This window comes from Gopherus flavomarginatus, chromosome 2, assembly GCF_025201925.1.
Source record: "Gopherus flavomarginatus isolate rGopFla2 chromosome 2, rGopFla2.mat.asm, whole genome shotgun sequence".
Classification (NCBI taxonomy): Eukaryota; Metazoa; Chordata; order Testudines; family Testudinidae; genus Gopherus; species Gopherus flavomarginatus.
In genome coordinates, this window is record NC_066618.1 from 152710150 (window position 1) to 152733626 (window position 23477).

Genomic DNA, 23477 nt, shown 5'->3' on the forward strand with positions numbered 1-23477 from the left:
GCGTGTGACATTTCAGCCTCCTTCCCGCCCACGCTTGTGCATGGGAGATGAGACTGACGGGAGCTGAGGCAGGACTCTTTTCTGGGTTAGTGAAATGTGAAATCTCTGTGCCAAGGGCTCCTCTCTGGGCTGCACATGAGCAGAGTCGTTAGCTGGCTCTGAGAGGGTCTGAATTTCTTAATCAAGTGGTGCATCTGACAGGTCCCTCCGCTCTGAGCCTGTGGGCGGTTAGGGGCGAGTCCTGCTCGTTCTGCATCACCTTCCAGCCTTGGAAGTACACAGTTGTATTTTTTCAGCTCTCCAGCCTTTGCCTGGCATTGGGTTAAAAGAATAAGCCGTAACCCCATTGCCAGGTGGTTCTGGCCCACCTCAGGTGGGGCTGCACTGCGACGGCAGGCATTGAAGCCAGGGACCATTGCCAGTTCAGCAGTGGCTATGAAACGCACGGTCTCTCATCACGTCTGTTATGAAATGGAATCTATCCATTCAAATAAAAGTCAGGGCCTGCGAATTATTGGCCTCACAGACCTGGGGATGACATCACTGCCAGCCAATCAGGAAGCTGCAGTTGTGCCCCCGAGTTCTTGAGCCGTTTCTTAATTCAAGATTTGATGTGTCTGCTGTTGGACCGGACTTGGGGGCATGCTGAGCTGGCTCTCCAGAGGGACACCTGCCTTGCTGAGAGTGGGGTGAGGGTGGAGACTGCGGGCCCCATGTCTCTTTGAAGGAGAATCCTGGATGTCCTGCACTGCTTGGCTGCAAAACCAGCTGGCCCTCTGGTGAGGTTGATCATTAAGAATTGCTATGGAAGGACAGGTTAAAAAAACTCACCATGTGGAGTCAAACAACCCACCAACTTGTCTAGTCATTAGAACAGATTGGCATTGGGTGTGAAGGGAGACACCACTCCCCGCTAAAGGGCATATGCAAGCCAGCCCCTCCATTCGCTTTCCTACTTGTGGGCTGGGATGCAGAGAGAATCTGGAATGGTTAGAGCGAACCCCCCAGCCCACAGATGCCAGAGGCCCATGTGGGTAGGGGAGCGTTACCTAATGGCTAGAACCAGGACTCTAGCGTTCCATTCCCATTGCGATCACTGACTCCGTGTGACATCGGGTAAGTCTGGTCCCCCCCCTGTGCCTTAGTTCTCTTCATAAAATGGAAATACTAGTATTAAGAGTGACGAAGGAAAGAGAGGGGAACTCTGGGTAGATCCAGTGCAAGGAACCAGAATCCTGGATTAAGCAGCATCTGAAGGAAGAGCGAATGAGACAGAGGTCTCTCCCGACCCAGCTCTCCTGGGCTATGTGGCAGTGCATAGCATGGTAAATCCCGTTCCCTCTGTAGCAGTACATAGTGGGGGGGGGGGGGGCACACCCTGGCAGCCGTGTATGTTCCCACTGGGTGGCAGTCTTTGCTGGCATGGTAAAACATCCTCCAGGGCACTGCTTGCTAGCATGGGGAACGTCCCCTTCAGTGGGTAGAGCTCCAGCTGGTGCAGCGACGGTTGAGCAGAAGCCGCACAGTGAGTAGTTGTTGGTGTGGGAGGGTATAAAGACTTGGGATGGGCGCATAACTCACGACAACAGTCATCCTATCCGCCCCACCCCCCCAAATGAGTGCCCATAAAGCCTTCATCCTCCCCACACGGTGCTGCGTTAGGCCAACGCCCAGAGTTCCCTCAGGGCAACTCGACAACGAAGAAAACGTGCACCATCTCAAAATGATGTAAGTGGCTTTTCAGCACAGAAATGTGGTGTTTATGGCCGGGGTGTGAATCCATTGTCCTGTGACCCCACCGGAAGGCTAGACTCTCCCCTTTCTAGCTGTATATAGTACCCATTTCGGATCCTCGGGCACCATTGTCAAATGCCAAGTATTCCCTCTCCTGAGCCTTAGGCTGGTCTATCTTTGGGAGCTTAATTCCTTGGTTGGGAGGGAAAGGAGGAAGTCAGGCACACGGATGTAGCCACTGATGCCAGCAGTAGCCCCAGGGTAGCAGGTTAGTGGGCAGGGTGCAGGTGAGGGGATCAGTGGTGGATGATAGATGTAGTTTAGCCCAAAGGGTTCTGGGAGCAGGGAGCTGTGTGGAAAATTCTTTAAAGTTGATTTCCTTGTGTGTCTCGAGACGCTCTGGTTGCAGCAGAACTTCTGTTGCTCTGTATTTATTTGGCCCCCTTGACTGGGAGCTGCCAGCCGGTTGATTCACTGGGGTTAAAGCATAGCCAATGAAACGCTGTTGAGGAGCTTTTACAGCTGCTGCTTCTGGGCAAGCTCCGGTGCCCTTGCTTCCTCAGGCACTGACGCTCCGTCAGGAGACCTCATTTCTTGTCTAGCCTGCTCATGCCTCGCCTAGAGCGGTGACTTCTGGACTGGGCTCCCCTCCAGGCCCAGGCCTGGCTGGCTGGCTGCACCTTGTCTCTTGCTTGCTGGGCTGACGGTGCTTTTGTGTCCCCAGATCAGTCTGAACAAGGTGGGGGAGTACTGGTGGAGCGCCATCCTGGAGGGGGAGGAGCCGATCGACGTCGATAAGATCAACAAGGAGCGTTCCATGGCCACAGTGGACGAAGAGGAGCACGCCGTGCTGGACAGGCTGAACTTCGACTACCACCAGAAACTGCAGGGCAAGCCCCAGAGCCATGAGCTGGTAGGTCCTTCACTGCTTGCGGGGAAGCGGGAGGTTGGCTGGCTGGGCAGATCCTTGCTGATCACTTTGTTCTGACTTGGCGCCCCAGGCGCTAAGGGATGGCTGCACCTGGCTGGACTGAGAAGGGACTTAGCAGCAAACACTGTCCCTTCTCTTGTCCGCTGTGACTGCTGGGAGCCGTAGACCTACCCTGGCTTCCTGAGGGGCCCCAGCTGCTCTGACTCAAACAGATCCCTCTCCATGAGCCATCTCCGGGGAGCTGAGTGCCACCATCTTGCCTGCCATTGAAGTTTTGTTTGCGTAAACAGCTGCATACTCTGATGTGCACCCAGGAGAGCCATTCGCTGCCTGGACTTTGCATCCTGTGTGGCAATGCTGACTCCTCCATCTCTCACACACGCCCCTACCCCACCCAACTCCCCGTTGGCGCTCAGCAAGCATCAGAATCCCCACACGCCTCTCCGGCACCCTCCGTGCAGGCGAGCCTCACTCCATACCCTCCCAGTCCTCGCGGCCCACCTGCCGTGCGTTCCATAGTCCGCAGTCCTCTGAGAGCTGTTCTGGAGAGAGCTAGGCAAGGACTGACAGCAAGAGGGGGTCTTGTCCATCACAGCTGGGCATGGGGGATAGGCAGTCGCCCACATATGCAAGTCCTAACCTGCTGAGCTGCACCCAGAAGCAAGTGGGTAACAGCTAGCCTGGCCTCTGCCATCTGTAAGCCGCAGCCCTGCCTGGAGCACGAGCCTGCAGGTGAAACGGCCAGGATTGCTGAGGGTGGCCAGGAACGGTCCGTGTCCTGCCATCTGGAGGTAAAAAGGGACACGTCACTTCTGCTGCCTTCCCCCAATATCCAGGGAGCCTAGACTCCCCAGGCTGGCGAATGGCTTTGCATCACCACAGAGCGAAGCTGGCTTCTCCCATCATCCCAGTGACCCAGGGTCTGTTGGTAGCAAGCAGCCACCGGTGCAGAGTCGGCTCCCACTCACTCTCCCATTACAGCAGCCACCGGTGCAGAGTCGGCTCCCACTCACTCTCCCATTACAGCAGTGGCCCAGCAGGGTGGCTTTTATCAGGAGCGGAGGGGGAGCTATCTGAGTGCCATCTCACTGCCCAAGGGCAGGGCTTGGGTGCAGGTCTGTCATGGAGCCTAGCTCAGTGGGTCTGAGGCGGAGAGACTAAAGCAGGAGGCACCTTTCAGCTTGGTATTGAAGTGCAGAGCTCTCTGGGAAATGAGCTGGTTCCTCTTCGTTCTCTGTTCTTTGACGCAGACCCAGAGCTTAGCCACTCCCTGAGTCTGCAGGCTGCTGGGAAGGCCAGGTGCGGAGCTGGCTTGGGGGAGTTCCTTAAACTCATTTCTTGGAGACAGCTGTAAAAGCTTGAGGGTTTTGAGGCACTCGATTGAGGAGAAGGGGTGGTGGCCCCCAGCTGGGGAACGGCAGAGACCAGTGGGGCATTGAGACCAGGCTGGGGTGGCAGGACCGTGTCTCTGTCAGCTGTGTATTTCCTCAGTACACTTGACTCGAGTGCGCTGCATTTTCAGAAAGTGCACGAGATGCTGAAGAAGGGCTGGGACGTGGAAGGCTCCCCATTCCGGGGCCAGAAGTTCGACCCCGCCATGTTCAACATCTCCCCTGGAGCCGTGCAGTTTTGACGACGCTCAGCGAGGAAGGGAAAATCACATCCATGCATGGGATCGGAGGCCAAGGCCAGCGCCACTGTGTGTAACCAGCTAGCGCAGGGGCAAAGCCTGGGCTTCCCCCTCTGCCTGCTCCCAGGAGTGACATCCAGCTACCCCTTTATCCCGGCGCTGCCACCGGGGGCTGTTTGCAAACAGCCAGCTGCCAACCGGCTAGGGCAGGGTGTGGTTTGGCGGGGAGGGGGGAATGCCATCTTGGCGCATTTGAGATGCATGTGGGGCAGGCCTAGCAAATGCAGAACTATGTCCTCTGTAACCACGGCAACCAGCGGCTGAGGTAGCATTTCCCTTTCTCTCGCTGGCGATGGCCCCGGTTGCTGCTGGGGGGGGCATGGGCAGCTGTTGTTTTTCAGGAATAGATTATGCTTGTTGAGGTGACTTTGAAGTTTGTCTTTCTTGCTTGTGGGGAGCCCGCCCCAGCCCCCTGTGCGTGAGCCCCCGAGATGGCAGCACTGCCTCCATTGAAAAGTTGCAGGTCTGTGGTGGCCGTATCTAACTGTGTTCAGACCCCCAGCACACTGGCAGGGGGAGGGAAAAGCTGCAGCCTCAGACACCTGGTGGCGGAGACGGCACAGACCATGCTATGCTCCAAATGCTATATACCTGCAAAGTGTCTGGGCGTGGGCCCAAGTGTGGCACTCTGCCTTCTGTGCCCACAGATCTACCCACAGGCGTCCAGTTCTCTGTCAGCCGTGGCAGCTGAGGTGCTTAGAGTTGCTGGTTACATTAACAAGGGTTTGGCTCTGGCAGAGACTGAGGGGCCAAGCCTGCCCTGTGCCTGCCTTTGCAAAGATAAACTTATATACACATCCCCCTAGGGCTCACATTGTGAAGTCAGCCCAGCTTTGGGTGCCTAAAGCACCTGGGGGCTGATTTCCAGAGGCAGCAAGCACCTGCAGCTCCCGCTCTCTTTGCTTGGCTTGGGAATCTGAAAACAGCCCTAGCGGCATCTCATTGGGCACCCAAAACTAGCGGCTGCTTTATTGAGCATCGTGTCCCCAGCTACTGAAGGGGTGTCTACGCCACAGCTCGGAGCGAGCCTCCCAGCGTGGGAGCCGCGCCCTCACTCCGCTCAAGGTCTCACTCTAAAAGGGGCACTGTGGCAGGTGTCTGTCTAGCCAGCGTATTGTCCAGCGTTGTTCAAGCCAGATATGGTGGGGCTGGTCTGCAGATGCTCCCCTCTGAAGACGTTAAAGCCAAGCACTCAGACCCATCCAGGTCACCCTCTGTGCTGAAACCTGTGTCCTCTGCATCGCCAAGAAAGCACACTGATGCCCTGCCCTGCTTCCAAGCAGCTCAGGACCTGGAAAACTGGCCACCTTCAGGCTGCCATTGCCCACTGTAGCAGTGAGCCCCACGAGGGACTCAGAAATAATAGCATGTGACCATGTCCTTAAAGGCTGTATCCTAATGCGCACACACGGGTGAATTAAGGTTGTCTAGGCAACCTTCATTTGGGCATTTCCTAGCTTTTGATTTGCGACCTTAATCATGTTCCTTGCACCTGAGGGGGAGTGTGGGTGTGTGTAAGTAAAACTTCCTAGGGTCTTAAAAGAACAAGCTGGAAACAAGCCCAATAGGAATTCCAGCATGTGGAATCCCATTGGCACCCCGTGGACCATCAGCAGAGTTGAAACCTGTGGATCCTGCCCCCGGACCTCTGCTGCTTGAGCTCTGCCATCCTCGCTGTGAACCAGCACGAGAGGGGGATGGGATGCTCAGCCAGTGGGTTTTACAGCTATTTGCTGACAGTGGAGGAATGGTGAGACTCAGGACTCCTGGGTTCCAGGTGCAGGAGAGGAATATTGTGAGCATAACTTATTTTGCCTGCTCTGTCCATTCCAAACTGGCCTTGTTCCAGGCTGGCTCTTCCCTGCCCCTGGTCCCACTCTCCTCACACAGCCAATCCAATCTTCACTCTTCAGACTTCTTATTACAGCCCCAGGCTCTGTGCCCAGCGAGTTCTCGACTGCCTCCAACTTCCAGTCTATTCCCAGCTCTTTGTCCCTCAGCTCCTTGCCCAGCCAGTCCCAGTTGCCCTTCCTCCCGGCTCCTTATCTGTTCTCTCTTCCCCCTCCATGATCTCCAGTTGCCCCCTCCCCACTGGCGCCCAGTCCCAAGCTGTACCTCCCCCACCCCCCTTGCAGGCTTCTTGTGCTAGTCTCTGCCCAGCTGATACCAGTTCTCCCCCTGCATCCCTGTCAGATCTCTCTCCTTCCCCGTCCCACTGGCTCAGTCCCAGATTTCTTGCCCAGCCAGTCCCCTGCACCCCCAGCTCCATTTCCCTTTGCAATCTTCCCCTGCTCAACCTACTGACTTTCAGGCTCTCCCTGGTCCCTAGTCTATGCAAATCCCCAGCCCACTTTCCCTTCCCTCCCCGACAGCACCCACCTTTGGCTCCTTATGCCATTCTGTTGCCCCGTGCTGGTCTGGCACTTGTTCCCTTTGCATATCTATTGGGCAGCTTCCTCCTCCATGCTGCGGGGGCCCAGCCCCCAGGGTCATGACAGGTGTGTCTACAGTGCAGCTGAGACCAAGCCTCCCAAGCCAGGTAGACACGTTGAGCAGCTCAAGCACAGGTGTGTTGCGCTAAAACAAGCTGGGTGGGCACGGCAGCTCCAGCAGGGTTGGGCCTGAGAGCCCCAGGCACCATGGCCACACTGGTTTGCTGGCTCGAGTCCCGCTGCGGTGTATTCGTAGCCTGAGAGTGCAAGTGAGTCTCTCTGCTCTCAGTTCAGGTGCACGGACCTGACACGGCTCCGAGCTGCAGTTGCCGCGCTGCTCAGCTTGGGCGGACTTTAGCTGCCATGCTCTTAGAAGTCTCTACTGAGCATGTGTGAGCTGTGATGGGGGGGGGGGGGGGAATTAGTGTGTCTTTTAAGGGGGACATGAAAACATAGATGCTGTGGTCTACACGGACCCCCCCTGCAGGGCCCGATTGTGGCAGGTGGGGGCTTGCAGCTCTCCCCATAGCCATGTATTTGGATAGCGCTGGTCACTAGCCATGGGCACCTGCAGCTCTGCTACTCATGCTGCTGGACTTGCACCCTAGGCGAGCCCAGCTCAGCCTGCCCTGGCCCGAAGCCCATTCCCCAGATCCTGCTGGCTTATCCCTGCCCCTGCCAGCCTGGGTGTGCCCCACAGGACCTCAGCCTAGGAGCTCAGACCAGTGCTTCTCAGGCTGGGATCGACACCCCCTTTCCATCAGTGCCTGGGAGCCACCCCCTAGAATAGCTTCTTGGCCTAGGCTCTCTGCCCCATCTCCATCACAGCTGGGTCTCCTGCTCCTTGGGTAACTCAGTTCCTCTGCCTGTGTAAAGGAGCCCAGCCCATGTGTTCTGCTGGCCAGCTCCCCTCTCATTTAGGGTTGGTTGGGTCAGTGGTGTAGCTTCACTCCCTCAGCCTGGAGGCTACCTAGTGGTTATTCTCACTTTGTTCTTGTCTCCTCTTCTGCGGGACTCTTCCAGGCCGGGGTGGCCCACAGGCCAAGCGTCTCCAGCTGCCCAAGCTGCTGTGGGCACAGCCTGCTTCATTCTCGCAGTGCGGCTCAGAGTTCTGGCAGGGAAGCAGGCAGCACGTGGGAATCAGCGCCCGGCACCCCATGACCACTACATGCAGCTGCGCTGGGATTTGTCTGCCTCCCCCTTGCTTTGCAATAAACACATTTATATCCCAGCAACTGTGTGCACACGTATGTGACTCAGTGTGAGGAACCCCCCCCCCGGGGGACATGCGTTGGGCTGGATCTGGCCTCCTGCTGCTTGTCTGGGACAAGGTCACTGGGAAAGAGTCAAGCTCCACCTGCCTTGGGGTTGCTCCCTGGATTCATCCCAGCACAGGTAGCGCTTAGAGCCGAGCCACGAAGCAGAGCAGTGGCCAGCAGCCATGGCTAAACCTAAAGGCTAACCCATCCCTGGAGGAAAGAACTGGAGTTGGCTAGATCCCACTGAGGGCGAGGAGACACTCAGCCATTCCGCAAGCAGCTAGGGCTAAGGTGTGTGATCTTTTCCACATGGCCGCTGGATTAACCCTTTAGCTCTGACCCACATCTTCCCACCAGCTGCTTCCTTTTTGCAGCCACCTTCTGGGTTGCCTGCTGTTCCCTGGACAGCTGAGAGTCCAGTCAGCTGGGCATGGGGAGGGGAGGGTTGGATGGCATGGCAGTGTGGGGGGGAGAAGCCCTCCCCGGCAGGAGGTTGTTGAGGAACAGAGGGGGCATTTCAGGCTATGGGGAGTGGACCTGTCACTGGCTGGGGAGTGAGCGGGAGTTGGCTACAGAGATGGCTCTTCCTCCCCAGTCACTAGTTTCCCTCTCACACCCAGTGGCCTGGTCTGAGGGGACCCACGTGCAGCTCTGCAGAGAGGGGAAGGGTCAGGGCTGACGGAGCCCAGGGGAATGTCCCTGAGCCCACGAGGAGCCAGGCTGGTGAGTGCCGGCACCATGCACAGAGCATGGAATGCACTAGGAGCGGCCAGGAACCAGCGTGACTTGCTCTCTGTGCCCTTTGCTTCCCGCCTCTCCTAGGGGTTCATCGATTTGGAGTTTAAGGCTGGGGGGACCATTGTGCTGCTCTAGGGCGACCTCCTGTAGAACACAGGCCCTGAAATGTCACCCGGTTGCTCCTGGAGTGAGCCCAACAGCCTGGATTGGACTGCCATGTCTTGCAGACAGGGACTCCCCCATGTCCTCTGGGAGATCGTTCCAGGGCTCAGTCACCCCTGCTGCTAAGAGGCTGCCTTATTTCTGATCTGAACTGGTCCAGTTTCAGCTCCAGTCAGTGGGTTTTGGTCTGCCTTTTTCCCCAAGACTGAAGAGCCCTTTAGCACTGGGACTTTTTCCCCATGAAGGTACTGAGACACTGTGCCCACATCACTTCTTGATCTTTCGATAAGCGGAAGCCAGCCTCAGAGTACCCCCCTCCCAGGGGCCATGGCTGCTCTCAGCTGGGAGCCACCAACCAGCCCTTGGTCTCCTCCAAAGCCTGACTCATGCTGATAAGGCCTGCAAGCAGCAGGGTGCTCCAGGAAGAGAGATTCTGTTTTCACGCCAATGTTCCCGTGCTAGGGGAAGAGACGTGCCGCAAACAGGAGCGAGAGGCCGACTCGCCCGAGCCATGTCAGCCGCTCTGGGAAGGCGAATGTCCTTCGACCAGCCAAAGGCATGGTGGATGGGGAGCTGGGCTCTTTGGGAGTGGGAGAGAGCTGGGCTCACCCCCGCCTCGAAGCTGTTCCTCCCTGGCACTTTCCAGCTGGCAGCAATGGTGTAGGCAAGCAGCTGGCTAATCACCAGAACTCGCACTCGTAACTAGGAAGCAAAACTTAAGCCCGCCCACTTGGCATTTGGGGCTATGGAGAAGAGGGAGGTGCAGCCCGAAGGGTGGTGACACCAGGCCGACGGGCACCATGGTACAGGGCAGAAAGAGGACACAGGGTACAGAAGACAGCACCACACTCTCTCCCTTTCTATCCCAGGGGATACAAGGAGCGGGCCTGGGTGGGGGCAGTGGTGAGGTATCGGGGCTGACGGGTCCTTGGCTGAAGGCTCTAAGAACTTCCCCAAGGCTAGGGGAGAAACATGCATGAAATGCAGCAAGACTCAGCGTGGGAGGAACTCCTGGGCCTGAGCCACTGGCCAGTGGTACCTCTGCATCTCGGCTTGTGCATCGCTTTGACAAACCCACCGTCAAACAGTTGGCTTGGCCTGAAACCTGATGAGCAGGGCCAGGGCCTGGGGTGGTGGATGTGGATAGAAGGGGGATCCCAACACGGAGTGCCCTCAGAGAGGAGTGGTGCCAAGGGGTTCATTCCTGCCATCACTTTGCTGTGTCTCCAGCACTGGCTTCCCCTGGTGCCCCTCTGCACGTGACAGCACCAGCGTGGGCACCGATTGCTGCAGGTTCACTGAGCTGCTACCACCTTGTTTCCAGCTGCCCCATCACAATTAACGAGGTTAACGTTGCAGCTTCCTACCGTGAGTTTTCCTGCCGGGCTGGGGATGCAGCCCCTGGCCTGGGGGATGTCAGGCTGTGGGGGACTTTTCCAGGTTATCCAGATGGCGTGGGGAGGCTGGAACTGACAGTATTTCCATGGTGGGGGTGGGGAGATTGTAGGGCTGCAGCACCCCATCCCCATAGCGTATGGGGAACAGGGGGTCAGCAGAGGTCTCAAAGCAACCCCAGTGGGGCTGTGGGGGCAGCTGGAGTTGGCAACGTGGCTGGGGCAGGCGCTGGGGGCAGGGGAGCTGGGAGGAGAGGCGGCCACAGGATGCAGAGGGAAAACACCCTCGGGGGAGAGCGAGTGCCAACACTGCAGAGAGCGGAGATGATGGGGCAACAGGAGTCAAGGGGAGGCCAGGTGGAGCTGGGCAGTGCCTGCGGAGGGACTGAGGGCTCTGGCACCAAGCAGGGAAAGGGCCCCCCAGCACCATTAGTTCACACGGACTTGGTTTCTCACCCCCTGGGTGACTCCTCTGAGCCCCACGCAGGCAGGGTCTGTGGTGCCCACCCCTGGGGTGTCCTCACCACCCCCATCGCTGGGGTGACACTGAGCTCGGGCTGCAGCTGCCTCTGTCTCCCAGGAGCCGAGTGACAATTTCTCTCTGGCGAACAAAAGCGCAAATGTACCAGGGCTCTGTGCAGCCCCCACAGCCGCCCCTAGTGCCCATGGGGGTAGCTGCACCCTGTTGGGCCAGGCGCTGTCCCTGCCCTACGCCGCTGACAGTCTAAGTAGGAAGTTGCACTGTGAGTTTATAAGGCTCGATGGCTATATAAGGCGGCATCCCAGGCTAATTGCAGCCTAGGCAGGTTTCTGAAGATGCAGCCCAGTGGTGGTAGGAGCAGATGCAAGGGACGCATGCAGGGGAGAGACCACTACCCGGCGTACTGAAGGGCAGGAGCAATCGGGACAGCCCTGAGCCGAATGTGGCTGCCAAGCGTTCTGTTCTCTGGGCTCGCTCTGAATAGGGTCCGATGATGCAGCAGCCGGCGGAGACCGTGAGTTCTAAGCGCCTCTCCACGTGCTCCTGTTTGTTTCTGTGCCCTCCACATTCCCGGCTCCTGAGCAAGGCCTTGTGCTCCAGGAAACGACCCTTTTCCCCAGTAAACGTGCTGAGAGGATGCACAAGAGCATTCCTGGTAGAACTGGGATTAGAATCCAGATTGCTCATACGATGAGCCTGAGTTTCAGCCACACTGCTACTTAGAGTGAATATGCCAGATCTATGTACGAGTCACTGCTGGGCTAACCACTAGACATCACTCCCCTCCGAGGGCGAGAATAGATCCCAGGAATCCTGTCTCCCGCCTTGCTCCTGCTGTCTACCAAACAGCTGCATCACGCCCTCTAGTGGCTGGTCCCTACAGAGGACAATTTAGGAGGCCCTGTCTGTCCGAGAGAGTTGCAAGGTTTTAACTTGGACCTGTTTAGTGAAGTGACTGGCTTGAAGTTCGTTTAAATCAATTCCCTAGCGACTTACGCTGAACTGAAATGCACCTGGATCCAGACACATTTAGAGTCCAGATGGCCTTTGGTGCCAGTTTAAGGAAATCGGGTTTCAATCCTATTTTTAGTGAAACTAGGACAGCCTTTGAATGTACTCAAGGCTTCGTTTAGCTCCAGTGGGAGAAGCTGTGCTAGGGATCAACCAGGCTCTGGACAGACCAGCTGCTGATTCCTGGCTGTATGGACTAGGGTTTCTATTTTACCTGGGGAGTTGGCTTTTAAGCAGCTTGGTAGTTAATTGACACAATTAGAAACCATCTTTAGCACCAGGTTTGGGAGTTAAAAACCATTAGAACCTGTCAGTGACAGTGTCACACACAACAAAACACAGGTGTCCTATGTGTCAGTTGCTTATTATTAATAATCATGTTTATTACTGGAGTGCCCAGGGACCAGCTGCAATCAGGGCTCCATTGTGCCAGGTGCCTTCACAGACCAGAGCAGACAGTCCCTGTCCCCCACACTTCCAAGGAGGAAGAATGGCTCAGTGGGTAGAGCCCATGGGAGACCAGTGGTCATGTCTTGCTCTGTCATGGACTTCCTGTGCCCTTGAGCAAGTCATAGAAGCATAGAATATCAGGTTGGAAGGGACCTCAGGAGGTATCTAGTCCAACCCCCTGCTCAAAGCAGGACCAATCCCCAACTAAACCATCCTAGCCAGGGCTTTGTCAAGCCTGACCGTAAAAACCTCATTCAAACAGTCATTTAGCCTTCCCGTACCTCAGTTTCCCATTTTACAGATACTAACGCTTCCCTACTTCCCAGGGGCTCTGGGAGGAGTAACAGATCTAGTGATGGAAAGGGCTATAAAAGAAAGACGTTTATTATTAATCCACGAGGCAAGACAGGTGCAGGGTAGATGAACACGCTCGTTCATTGGCTTCTGTCACACAGTGGCCAGCTTGAAGGGTGAGATGTCCAAGCCGCATCGATGGGAATCATTTGGCTGAAAAACTTCCGGTGCAAACAGCATCTCCTGTGTCTGGCACCCAGTGAAAGCACACAGGCTCCCAGAAAGAAGGCAGCCCGGCCCCCATCCTCAAAGGTGCTTAGGAGCCTGGCTTCCCTGGAAATACCCTGAGGATGCAGGACCCTGTGTGCTGAGTGATGAGGCTGCTGTGTAGCAAATGACGGGGAACACATCCCGGGAGCGTTCAGGGCATCCCTCCATGCAGAGCTGGTAAGGCTCCCTTGCTTTGGGCCGTGCCTCTCATCTCAGTTCCTTTGGATTCTGTTGTGATTGCTGCTGTGTTTCTTAAAGCCCCAGCTCCCAGAGTCAGGTGACTGCATGAGACTCTCCACTTTAATTTTTAAAAAAGGCAAGCTTCTCTCTCCTAGTTGTGGAGAAGAGCTTGCAAATGTGACCCCTCCAGGCTCTGTGCCCAGGAACCCATTCAAAAGGCCCTCTAATGTCATTTAAAATCTCCTGGTTTTTAAGCTGATCTCGTGGTTCTGGGGAGGGCTGACTCCTGGTTTTAAAACCTAGATTGGCATGACCGTGGACAGGAGTGCTGGAGATGAAGCAGCTGCTACACCCTGCTCATGAGGGGGTGCACCAGCTGGTGGGTGACCCCCCTCTCCCCAGGGCTACATGGTTCATCAGACTTGTGGCTGGGGGCGCTGGGCTCCATCTCAACAGGCACGATTTCCCCCTGGAGTTTCCTGCTCGACTAATTCTGCATCCATCATTTCTGGTTACACGTTCTGCTCCGGCTCCATCTCCTGCTCCAGATGATGCTGGCAGGATGCTCCTTATGCAGCATCACACTCACAGGAGGGACCCCTGCGCTGGGTTCTCTGTAGACACCGCTGCTCTCCCGCTATTCTGGCCTGGCCTTGGAAACCGGCTTGCCGCACTGGGGGTTCTCCATAACTGGGACATCCAGCTTGGCCAAGTCAGGATGTGCCAAGTCAGGAGAGGCCGCTGAGGTGCTGCACAGTATTGTGATCAGCCCAGGAGCTTTTTCTCCTTCCCTTGATCATGGACACGGACATCTCCTAGGTCTAAAGCCAGAAGTGTTCCCTTGAGCTCTGTCACAGAAGCTAAAACAGAAATCTGCCTTCACACCCTATGGAGTGTGAACGCTTCTCCCCACCCCTACTATCACCATTCACGACCTGCTGTTACTGATTAGCAATTATGTCCATGCTGAATGGGGGCTGATGCTGGACAGAGCACTGAACTGGAATTTAGGAGACCTGGATTCTCCTCACAGCCCTGCCACTCCCCTGTCGGTGACCTTGGGCAAGTCATTCCCCTCCTCTGCCCTCTCCGTGCCTCAGTTTCCCCATCTATAAAATGAGAATAAGGATCCTGACCTTCTCCAAGCACTTTACCAAGATCTACCAATAAGAGTGACGTGGGATTTGTTCAGATTTCTAGCAACCAAAATGATGGTTATCTATGGGTCAGGGTGCAGCCCAACGGCAGTGGTCTCCACCCAGGGCAGATCCTTGGCTCTAACTCAGTTCATCGTGGCAGCTGTGAGGATGCCTCTGCCCCTTTCACAACTGGGATGGTGCAAACCCCTGGCCAGAGCCCGGGAACAACTGGGACTATGGGGCCTGGTCACGCAGGGCTAACTAGCGCATATGGGCGGAAGTGTGATCACACCTGTGCCCGAAGAGCGAATGATTCCCAGACCGATCTCGGGGGATAACTCAGCTGGCGCTGGTGCCGGCGAAGGGGTTCTTCTCCACGCTCATTATGGTAGGATCTGAGCACCTCCCAGTCATGCTAGAGGACACATCTGTGGGGGTGTTTGCTTCAGCTTCTCCCCAGGGGGTAGAGGGATGTGGCTGGGGGATTGGCTTGTTTGGGTCGGATTGTTTGTTTTATTTAATTGTGCATCTTGCTGTGTGTTTCTGTTGGAGGAGGCAAGGTCAAGGGAATGCACCTGGCATTTGGAGCAGAAGTGGGGGCCTCTGGGCATGGGGGGGGGGCTCTGGGGTGGATGTCGAGGAGTGGGAGGCTCTGGATGGGTCTGACAGCACTGCTTGGGTTCGTGGAGGGGGAGTTCGCCACACAGTCAGGGACCAGGCACCGGGGCAGCCCTGTCACGGGCACTGACCTTGCTGTGTAGAGGGTCCATCGCCCAGAGCTCCACCGTGACCAGGTGAACCCCCCCATAAGGGCCTATGAGAATCTGGATGGTGGTCCTGAAATATCCTTACAGCTGTGCGGCCCTCGGCTCCATTGCTCACTGGCTCTAGGTGCAATGGGATGGCATGTGGGGGTGCAGGCTGATGGACCTTGTGTGCCCACCTCTCTCAGGGCAGCGGTGCTATATTGTGCTTTAATGGCCTTTATCGCCCAGCCCATGATCTCTGGATCCGGGGACGAGGGGCTGATGCGGAAGGGAGGGGCCCTGTCTCAGGGCAGAACCAAGGTGCCCACTCCTTAACGGAGGTCCTGGTCCTGGCCCTGGGCAGACCCTGGCCTGTATTTTTGCCTGGCTGGCCACAATAAGAAACAGAGACCGGCCAAGCAAAAACCAGACCACATTCACCATCTCCCCCCAAGCTCTCCTCAGTGGAGCCCAGGTCCCAAATACCAAGGGGTCTGTGTCTCTCTCCATCTCCGGGAGTGGGGCTCTGGCTCCCTGGGGTGGGAGTGGAGAGGGGCTCTGGGGCTAGAAACTGTGGGGTCTGGGGACCCTGGGGCTCTTGGGGGGGTACTCTGGAGGGGGGGGCTGGTTCTAAGGGGGGGCTCTCTGTGTATGGGGAGGCTCCTTGGCTTCTGGTTGGGGGGACCCTAATGATGTGGGGCTGGCACTGCCCCCTCCACTGGGGGTATTCTGGGGTGCCCCGGGGGCCCCTGGGGGGGGCTGACACCACCCCATACCCTGGGTGCGGGGGGTCGCTGGGCTGGCAGTACCTCTCCCCGCGCTGCGGGGGTCCCCGAGGGGCTGGCACTTGCTCCTCCGCCGGGGTGGGGGGACTCGCCGCTCGCAGGGAGCCTCGGAGCGCAGCGGGCTGGGTGGCTCCTGCCCCCGCCCCTGCCAGCCCCTCCCTCCCCCGCTGCCAGGCGGAGCCGGAGCCCAGCTCATTGCGGAGCGAAGCGGCAGCCGCGATGGCAACCACCGTGACCTGCACCCGCTTCACCGACGAGTACCAGCTGTACGAGGAAATTGGCAAGTAAGGATCCGCGTCTGGAGCCAGCGGCGCGCCCGGGGCAGGGGCGCACAGGGGGGAGGGCTGCGCCCCTCGGGGGTGGGGGGAGCTGGGGGTCATTCCCCTCCCCCGTTACAGGGCCTGATGGGAGGAGCCGGGGGTGCTGCCCCCCCCCCGCCCGACACGGATGCTGCGGGGCAGAGGGTGCGCTCTCCATTGCGCCCTGGGCGCACGGGCCGGGGGGGAAGCCCCGCGGGGGCAGCTGGAAGGTGGCTGCTGGCTCTGGGGCGCCACCGTACTGGGGGTTCCCTAGTGTGTGTGTGTGGGGGGGGGAGCCTGGCGCAGGCTTCTCTGGTTGCCAGCTGCCCCCTCCCCCCGGGGGGGCGTCCTACTACTTCCCATGTGCCGGGGCTGGTGGCAGCGGGGGCTGGGGGCTCGCAGCCATGACGCATGTTGCAGGAGGAATGGGAACCATCTGGAGAATGGCACTGGCCCTTCAGCGGGTCCCTTGTGCCAGAAACCCTAGACCCCCCCGCTCCCCTGCGGCGCTGGGTCCTCCCCACCCCCCTCCGGCTCGGGCTCGGGCTCGTCGCGTATTTATAGGCTTCTGCAGCCGCGCTGGTATTTTTAGGCAGCCGGTTCTACGGGGCTCTCCCAGCCACCTCGCCCCCACTGCAGTGGTTTGTCTGCCTGGCCCAGCGCAGCCCCGGGGACCGGCCCTCCCCCTCCTGCTCCTGCTCCTCGGTCATTAGTTGCACTTAGAAGCGCCCCCGCCCCCTAACACCACCGCTGGTTTTTGGCTGGGGGGTGCTCTTGGAGATGCCCCAGGGCTGGGGAAGGCTCCACCCACCCTGGACCCTGCCCCAGGCTGGCAGCAATCACCCCTCTTTGCATTCAGGACCATGTGCTGGCGCTGGAGGAGGGGAGCTGGGAGGGGGGGTCCCCCCTCCCGGGAAGATCAGTGCGCCCAGGGCTCCAGAGTAGCAGTGCCACAGAGCGGGCAGCCCATGGGTGCTGGGCAGGGAGAGGACCTGTCCTGGCAGATTGGTTCAGCGTCTCCCCCTCCACCCCTGGTGCTTACAGGTCACTAGTGCCCGGCTGGAGACTGGCACAGCTGCCCCTTCAGTGAGTAGGGGCTGGGGCTGCCATGTGTTCCCTGCTGGGGTCTGGGAGAGTGCACGATGTGGGCACCCTGCCATCTGCATGCCCACGCTGGGACCCGGCCTCGTGCCAGGGGGCCGGTGCTCAGTGCTGTCTACTGAGGGGGCTTTCCCCACCCCAGCTGCCCCCCAAGAGGTCTGGCTGGTGAGGAGCATCTCCCTCTGCATGTCAGTGGTGTACATTTCACACCTGTGCTCCATGGCTGTCGGAAGTCACTGCTCTTTTGGGGCATCTCCAGTCTGAGATCCCTTAAAGTGGCCTGGGTTTCGGAGAGATGGTGCTTGGCGCTAGCTCAGACTCAGGACCTCTTGGAGTGTCTCAAGTTGAGCAGTGAATTTGGGGTGAATATCCCCCCAACTGGGATAATCTTGGCTCTGCCGTTTCACAACCCCTGAAAATATTCCATTCCTTGCAAATTGCTCCATCTTTAATGCAAGCCTGGCCACCCCAATACAACCTGTCTCAATGCCCCCCTGCATGCATCCCTTCCCAAAGGCCTGCAAACAGACAGGGACTTTGCAGCGTGCCTGGAAGGTTTAAACATCCTACAATAATTCTGCTGCCCCCTCCTTCGCCACTTGGCTGAGATGTATGGATTTAGCTCTCACCGTCTTTCCTTATAACCCAGCTCCCAGCCGCCTGTGTTGCTTGGCTGGGAACTTCTGCCAGTTTTTCTATATCTGCTACTTGGAAGGCTGGGGCTTTGGGGTGGGGAGTCTTTTGGGTCCACGTCTGTCCAGTGCCTGGCACAACAGGATTGGGCCAGGACTGGAGCGCCTAAGCTCTCTGAGAATGCTCATAGTAGTCGGGCACCCAGAAATGAACACGAGATGCCAGGTGGGCTCTGCCCAGAGGTGTAGAGAGAGATTGTCCCCTTCTTGCCAGTGGCTGGGTCATAGGGGGGGACTGGAATTGGCATCTGTGGAGTGATGCTCTGTGACCCAGGACGAGTCACCCCATCCCTGTGGGCCTCTGTTTCCATGTGTTCATTGGGGATAACAGCTCTGCCCTTCCCTCCAGAGGTGGAGCAAGGAGGAGAAACAGGCTGAAGATTGTAGGGTGCTCAGAGACAGTCACAACAGTCCCAGATGTTGAATGTGCCCTGGAAGGGTGCAGAACATGATGTGTCTGGGAGGGACAGAGCTGAGGGCACATGCTGGGGGTATGTGTGTGGGTGTGTGGGGGAGTCTTTGCCAGAGCTGTATAGCAAGGGACCCTCCTTTCCTGCTGCAGAACACGGTGTCTGCAGCCCCGACTGCTGGGTTTCCACATTTCTCTGGAGCCTCTTTGACAGGCGTGAATTCAGCAGAGTGAGGAGGTGGCGTGGGCATCGTAAAACAGAACAGGGCCTGCAGAAGGGCAGCAGTGGGACCAACTTCCAGGGCCTTCAAAATGAAGGTCAGGAGCCGGCCCCCAGAGAAGCCGGGGAGTACTGTCCGAGGAGAGCTGGGCACTGCAGGGCTGCTCCAGAACTGGCTGGAGTGCTTGTTGGCGAACTTTCCTCCAAGCTGTCAGCGAGCTGCCGAGGAGGCACCTGGCTACGCCCCCTGCTTCGGAACAGCCTCCTGGAGGAACCCCTTCGATGTGTCAGATCCCAAGGGGGGCTCGCTGTGCCTTCAGGGTAGGCCACGTAGCCTCGCAGCCGCTGGAGTCTGAGCCCCAGAGGGTCCTGCACTCCTGTTTCGCGCCACAAGCTCCTCCTGCCAGTCGCACGGAGCCAGGCTCCTGGGAGAGACGGGAACACTGTGCGGGGAGAACACACCTCGCCCGGCCTTTGCAGAAGGCGGATTTGTTAGTCACCTGGATGGCAGGGCAGCAAGTCCTGAGGTTGGCCTAGAGAAAGGAAGGTTAAAGTGTAGCCCATCCGGGTCGACGCAGAGCAGACCTGTAGTGACCTTCATCCCTGGCGTGTGTGTCTCTCTCTGCCTCAGTTCCCAGGTCAGCCAGCGCTTCCCCTGTTCATTCCACCGGCATTTATGTCCCTTAGTCTTCCCTGAGAGCAAATGTAATCCTTCCTCCCACTCCCCACCAGGTAGCCATCCAATGTATGGGAAAATTGAGGCACACCAGGCTCATAAAAATTCTCACTTTGGCAAGCTTGGTGTGTCCAGGCCTAAGGACTAAGCCCCCCTGCAGGGACACAGCAGCTTCCCCACGGGTGCTGAAGTGGGGCTGCTCATGGACCATGGTAGAGTTCAGATACCAGGGTGATGGATGTGTTCGAAATCACTGAGCAGATCAGCAGCGGCTGCCAGTCTGCTCGGAGCCCAGTGCAATGGGGGTCTCTTTGTGAGCTGGGCCCAGCCTGCTTGGAGAGCTGACCCGGCTCCCTGCCTCTGGCTACCTGTGGCCTGTTCTTGATCCCCCGGACTTTCTTGGTGAGGCTTCTATTTACCCATGCCGGGGGTGTCTCCGCTGAAGCATGCCCCCTGCTATCCTGTCCTTTGGGTGCACCGGGATTTGGTCCCTTGGGGGACCAGGAGGGTCACTTTTGCACGAAGGCCCTTTGGCGTGGAGGGGCTAGCAATTGGAGGTGGGGCTATTGGGCAGCACGTAGCTACCTGCCCCAAGGCAGCTCGGCCAATAAACAATAGCCAACCTGGGCTGCAGGGTGTGCGAACGTGGGCCCTCCCCCAGCTGCTGTGTGGAGCCCTGTGGAATAAACAGTGAGTGACTTCCAGGAACCATTAGGGAGAGGCTGGATGCATGAGCTGGGGCTGCTGGCCAGGACGGTCACCTGGCTCCCGGGGTGCAGACCTGTCTGCCGCCCTGACACACGCTCGGGGGCCTAGAAGTCAATGAGTAGCCTCGGGCTCGGAAAGGAACATGGCCAAGAGAGTGAAAAGAAGCAGCTGGGCCAGCGAGGGGCATTTATGGAACCAGCACCTCTAAGAGTATGAAGCAACAAATGCCTGGCTCTGACATCTCCCTCTCCACCAGTGGGCTTCAAAGTGCTTCATAGATGGGGAGACTGAGGCCCAGAGCAGGGAAGTGACTTACCCAGGGTCACCCAGCAGGCCAGTGGAAGAACCTGAACCCAGATTTCCAGAGTCCCAGTTGAGTTGCTCTAGGCACTAGGCAATGCTGCCTGTCCTAGAGTAGAGAGATCTGTGAGGGCTGCCGCCAGCTGCAGGGCCTTGTGGTGATGTCTGATTCCTCACCCCAACTCCTGAGGCATGAGAGGGTCTCCTTCGCCAGCTCTGGGAGCTCGTCCGTCAATGCCCGGGCGGTGCGCAGGGAATCAAATAGAGCATTGGGAGGGGACGGTGGCAGACATACTGCAGTGAGCTGAGTGCCACTGTCAAGGCCCATTCCAGTGCTCTATCTGCTACCTTCAGGGCGAAGACCAATGAATGACGCAGGCGCAAGACACAGGGGTCTAAGATAGAGCAAGTGCGCCAATATTTACCTTCATCATAATACAAGGACAAGGGGCCGGGAAGCGGGACCGAAAGGCACTGGCTGAAACCAAGAAAGAAAATTATTGCACATCGGGTAATTAGCCGGTGGAACTCACCACTGCAGGATCTGACCAAGGTCTGGAGCTCCGTGAGGTTCGCGAGAGAATTGGACAGTTAGCTGGACAGTGATATAGACAGTTCTCAGTTACAGACGTTAGCAGTGAGGTATAAAAGAAGGGGCTCTCATCTAACACCCCAGCCTGGCCTCAGTGTGGGACTCAGTCTCTAGGGGGAAGGTCCTCGTGGGCAGGTTTTTCCAGAACTGGTGGCTACAGGGTGCCAGTGTCTGAGACAGGAGTGGAGCCCCATGTCTGATCTGGCCTGGGAGTGCCTCTAGAGTGAGACCAGTGGACAGCATGGGGCTGCCATAATTAGCCCCAAACCCTCTGGTTGATCGAAGTGCCAGCCCTGGGCGCTGATGCAAGCTCAGAGCCTGGCAACCCTGGCTAGGCCACGGCACCTGTTTAGAAGCTCGCAGCCTTTTCCAGCTCAGGCTTCCCCTCCCTGCCCCAGCTCACCCTGCCATTTTTATCCTATCCCTGGGCCATGGGAGGTGCCATCCTCCCTCTCATGCAGGGCTCTGCCAGCTCTGGAGCAGATGGCTGCTCCAATCACCCTCCCTTTGCCACTGCCCGTCCTCTCTCTGTGACGGCTCTCTGCCGGGACACCTGGCATCTCACTGAACTGCAGCAGCTCTGGGCCGCTGCTAGCCACAGGTGGGCGCTCAGCTGCGGGCTTTGGGAAGGGGTTTAAGATTCAGCCTTGGTTGCATTGCCCTGAGACTCTGGCAAGGCCCAGTCCTTCCCTTGCCCTCTTCCCCACTCAGCTGAAGGCTTGTTAGCCGTGTGGATCAGAAACAACAAGGCAGTCAGCCCAGAAGCAACAGCAGCAGCGGGGGTGTGAGCAGAAATGTACTCAGTGCCTGGCTGGGCAGTGCCTCTGGGGATGACAGCACTCTCATGGGGGTGGGGGGTCTGCTGTTCTGTGGGGGGAGAAACTGGCCCTCTGGGGCTCATTCGGCCCTGCAGTACTGGGAAGCTGTGGTTATAGGCCACGCCGGGCCAGTGCCTTGCACCCCGGGTGATACCTCCATGGGGGGGCCTGGAGCAGGCCGTGAGTGTCTGCACTCCTGCAGTTAACGGGGCCATGGAGCCAGAGGACCCCCAGGCTCTGTCGGCCCCGGGGGAGTTGGTGGTGGTTCTGCCTGACAGGCTGCGGGGAGCTGGGGAATCCCAGCAAAAGCAGGGCGGGGTTAGCGCTATCAAGGAAATTACAGCCAGGCCATCATAATGTGTGCCAAGCCCCAACGGGCTTGGAGCAAGGGCGGCACGTGGACGACATGGCCCAGCCAGTGATGGAGTGGCGCTGCCTGGTTGGATTATGCCACGCTGGGGAGCAAAGGCGATGGGCATCGCAGCGGTGGGGGATGAAGGCAGCAATGAGCAGGGATTGAAGGGGGAGCCCGGCCTCGGGTGAGGTTTGGAGAGGTTCTCGGGGCTGCAGTGCAGAGGGCAGGAATTAGACACCGGGAAAACCCTCCAGCGCTCGCCATTCTGCAGGGCCAGGAGCAGGGTTGGGCCTGCAAGTTGGAGGCTGCCTGCCCCTTCCCCAGCAGAGCATCTGCAGGCAGCACGTGGGGCAGAACAAACTGGACCCCGGGGAACCTCTGCCAGCCCTCTCTGCTGGCTCAGCCAGCCCGCTCCTTGCACCAGCATTGCTGGCTGTGTGCCTGGGATGGGGCATCTTGCTCTGCAATGGAGCAGAGTGTGCGGGTCCCCTGCCCCCGACATGCCAGCTGCCAGGTGTGGAAACGGGAAAGCTGGCTGGCGAGCCAGGGCTTCATGCAGAGGCAAACCAGTGCCGGGGCAGGATGTGAGCCTGTTCCTTTCCATCACTGCCTCCCCCAGGGAATAGGTTTGTTTCTTGATGGAGGGGGAGGACTGTCACTTGCTGTGGCTGCAGAGACAGCCCTGGCCCAGTTGCGGTGCCCTGCCCCTTCTTGCCCGTGAGCAGTACTGCTGAGGCCATTCCTAGATTGCAGCTGGCTGTGGAGGCTGGTCAGGGCCCTCCTCATTCCACCCAGAGGAACTCCTCACTCCTGCCATCCTGTGCCCCTGCCCAGTGCTTCCCCCACCCCCCGCCTCCCGTCTTCCCGCCCACGCTTGTTTCCTCACCCCCTGCAGCAATCCTCAATCCGGGGCACCCGGTGTTTCCATGGCAACAGACTGCGCTGGCAAATACAGGCTCATGACGGCACCGTGTGCTGAGGCAGCTGCTGCTGCTCCGCACTGTTCCTGCCCTCGCTTGCCAGGTTTTCTAATGCAGCTGGCCCAGGGCACCACACATGTCGCTGCAGGGTCAGGGCCCCAGATCCCCTGTCCGCCTGAGAATCTCCCCTAGCTCTTAGCAGTACAGAGACTATGACACACAAGGAGGCTCCCGAAGTAGCTGACTCTCTCCAGGAGGAGGCAAAGCCCCCCTGCCCCTGTTCATTGTCAGTCATAATCCTTCCCCAGCACTTTCCATCCACAGGCGGTGCCTGCCTTAGCGTTAGCGCAGCACTGTCGGTCTCTTGGCGCCTGCAGCGAGGTGGGTTTCATTACCCCCCCTTTACCGAGGGCAGAGCAGGGACGCCGCACGGGCGACGTCAGACCTACCCAATGGCAGAGCTGGGGAAGAATCCAGGAGTCCTGGCTCCCAACTCTGTGCTTTAGCTCCCGCTTGACCAGATCAGAGGCATCAGAGATGCTGGGGCAGTTCCCTCTTCCTCCTGTTCTCGCCAGGGTGCCCGTGCGGGGGTCTCTGACCCACTGCTTGCTGCCTGCCCCATTTTGTTGCTCTTGGTCCCGATGGAGCCTCGCTGGCTGGGTTGGTTCTGAGCTCTCCCAAGGCACCATCC

General features: G+C 58.2%; 2 protein-coding genes across 14 annotated transcripts in view; both read left to right on the forward strand.

Annotated features, from left to right (window-relative positions):
* The window catches only part of NUDCD3 (NudC domain containing 3), a 64836-nt gene extending 60115 nt beyond the window's left edge, over window positions 1-4721 (forward strand). The window contains exons 5-6 of the mRNA XM_050937536.1: window positions 2459-2647; window positions 4188-4721. Coding sequence (XP_050793493.1) covers window positions 2459-2647; window positions 4188-4298 — 300 coding nt within the window. The 3' untranslated portion in view covers window positions 4299-4721. The remainder of the gene's footprint in view (window positions 1-2458; window positions 2648-4187) is intronic.
* Window positions 4722-15859: 11138 nt separating this feature from the next.
* CAMK2B (calcium/calmodulin dependent protein kinase II beta) overlaps window positions 15860-23477 on the forward strand; it is a 137409-nt gene continuing 129791 nt past the window's right edge. For 6 of the 13 annotated variants that reach the window (XM_050937449.1, XM_050937451.1, XM_050937450.1 and 3 more), the window contains exon 1: window positions 15864-15980. In XM_050937449.1, the coding sequence (XP_050793406.1) occupies window positions 15916-15980 (65 nt within the window). In that variant the 5' untranslated portion in view covers window positions 15864-15915. Of the gene's footprint in view, window positions 15981-23477 lie in introns of all 13 variants that reach the window. The other 7 variants (XM_050937443.1, XM_050937445.1, XM_050937446.1 and 4 more) reach the window with 2 other exon arrangements.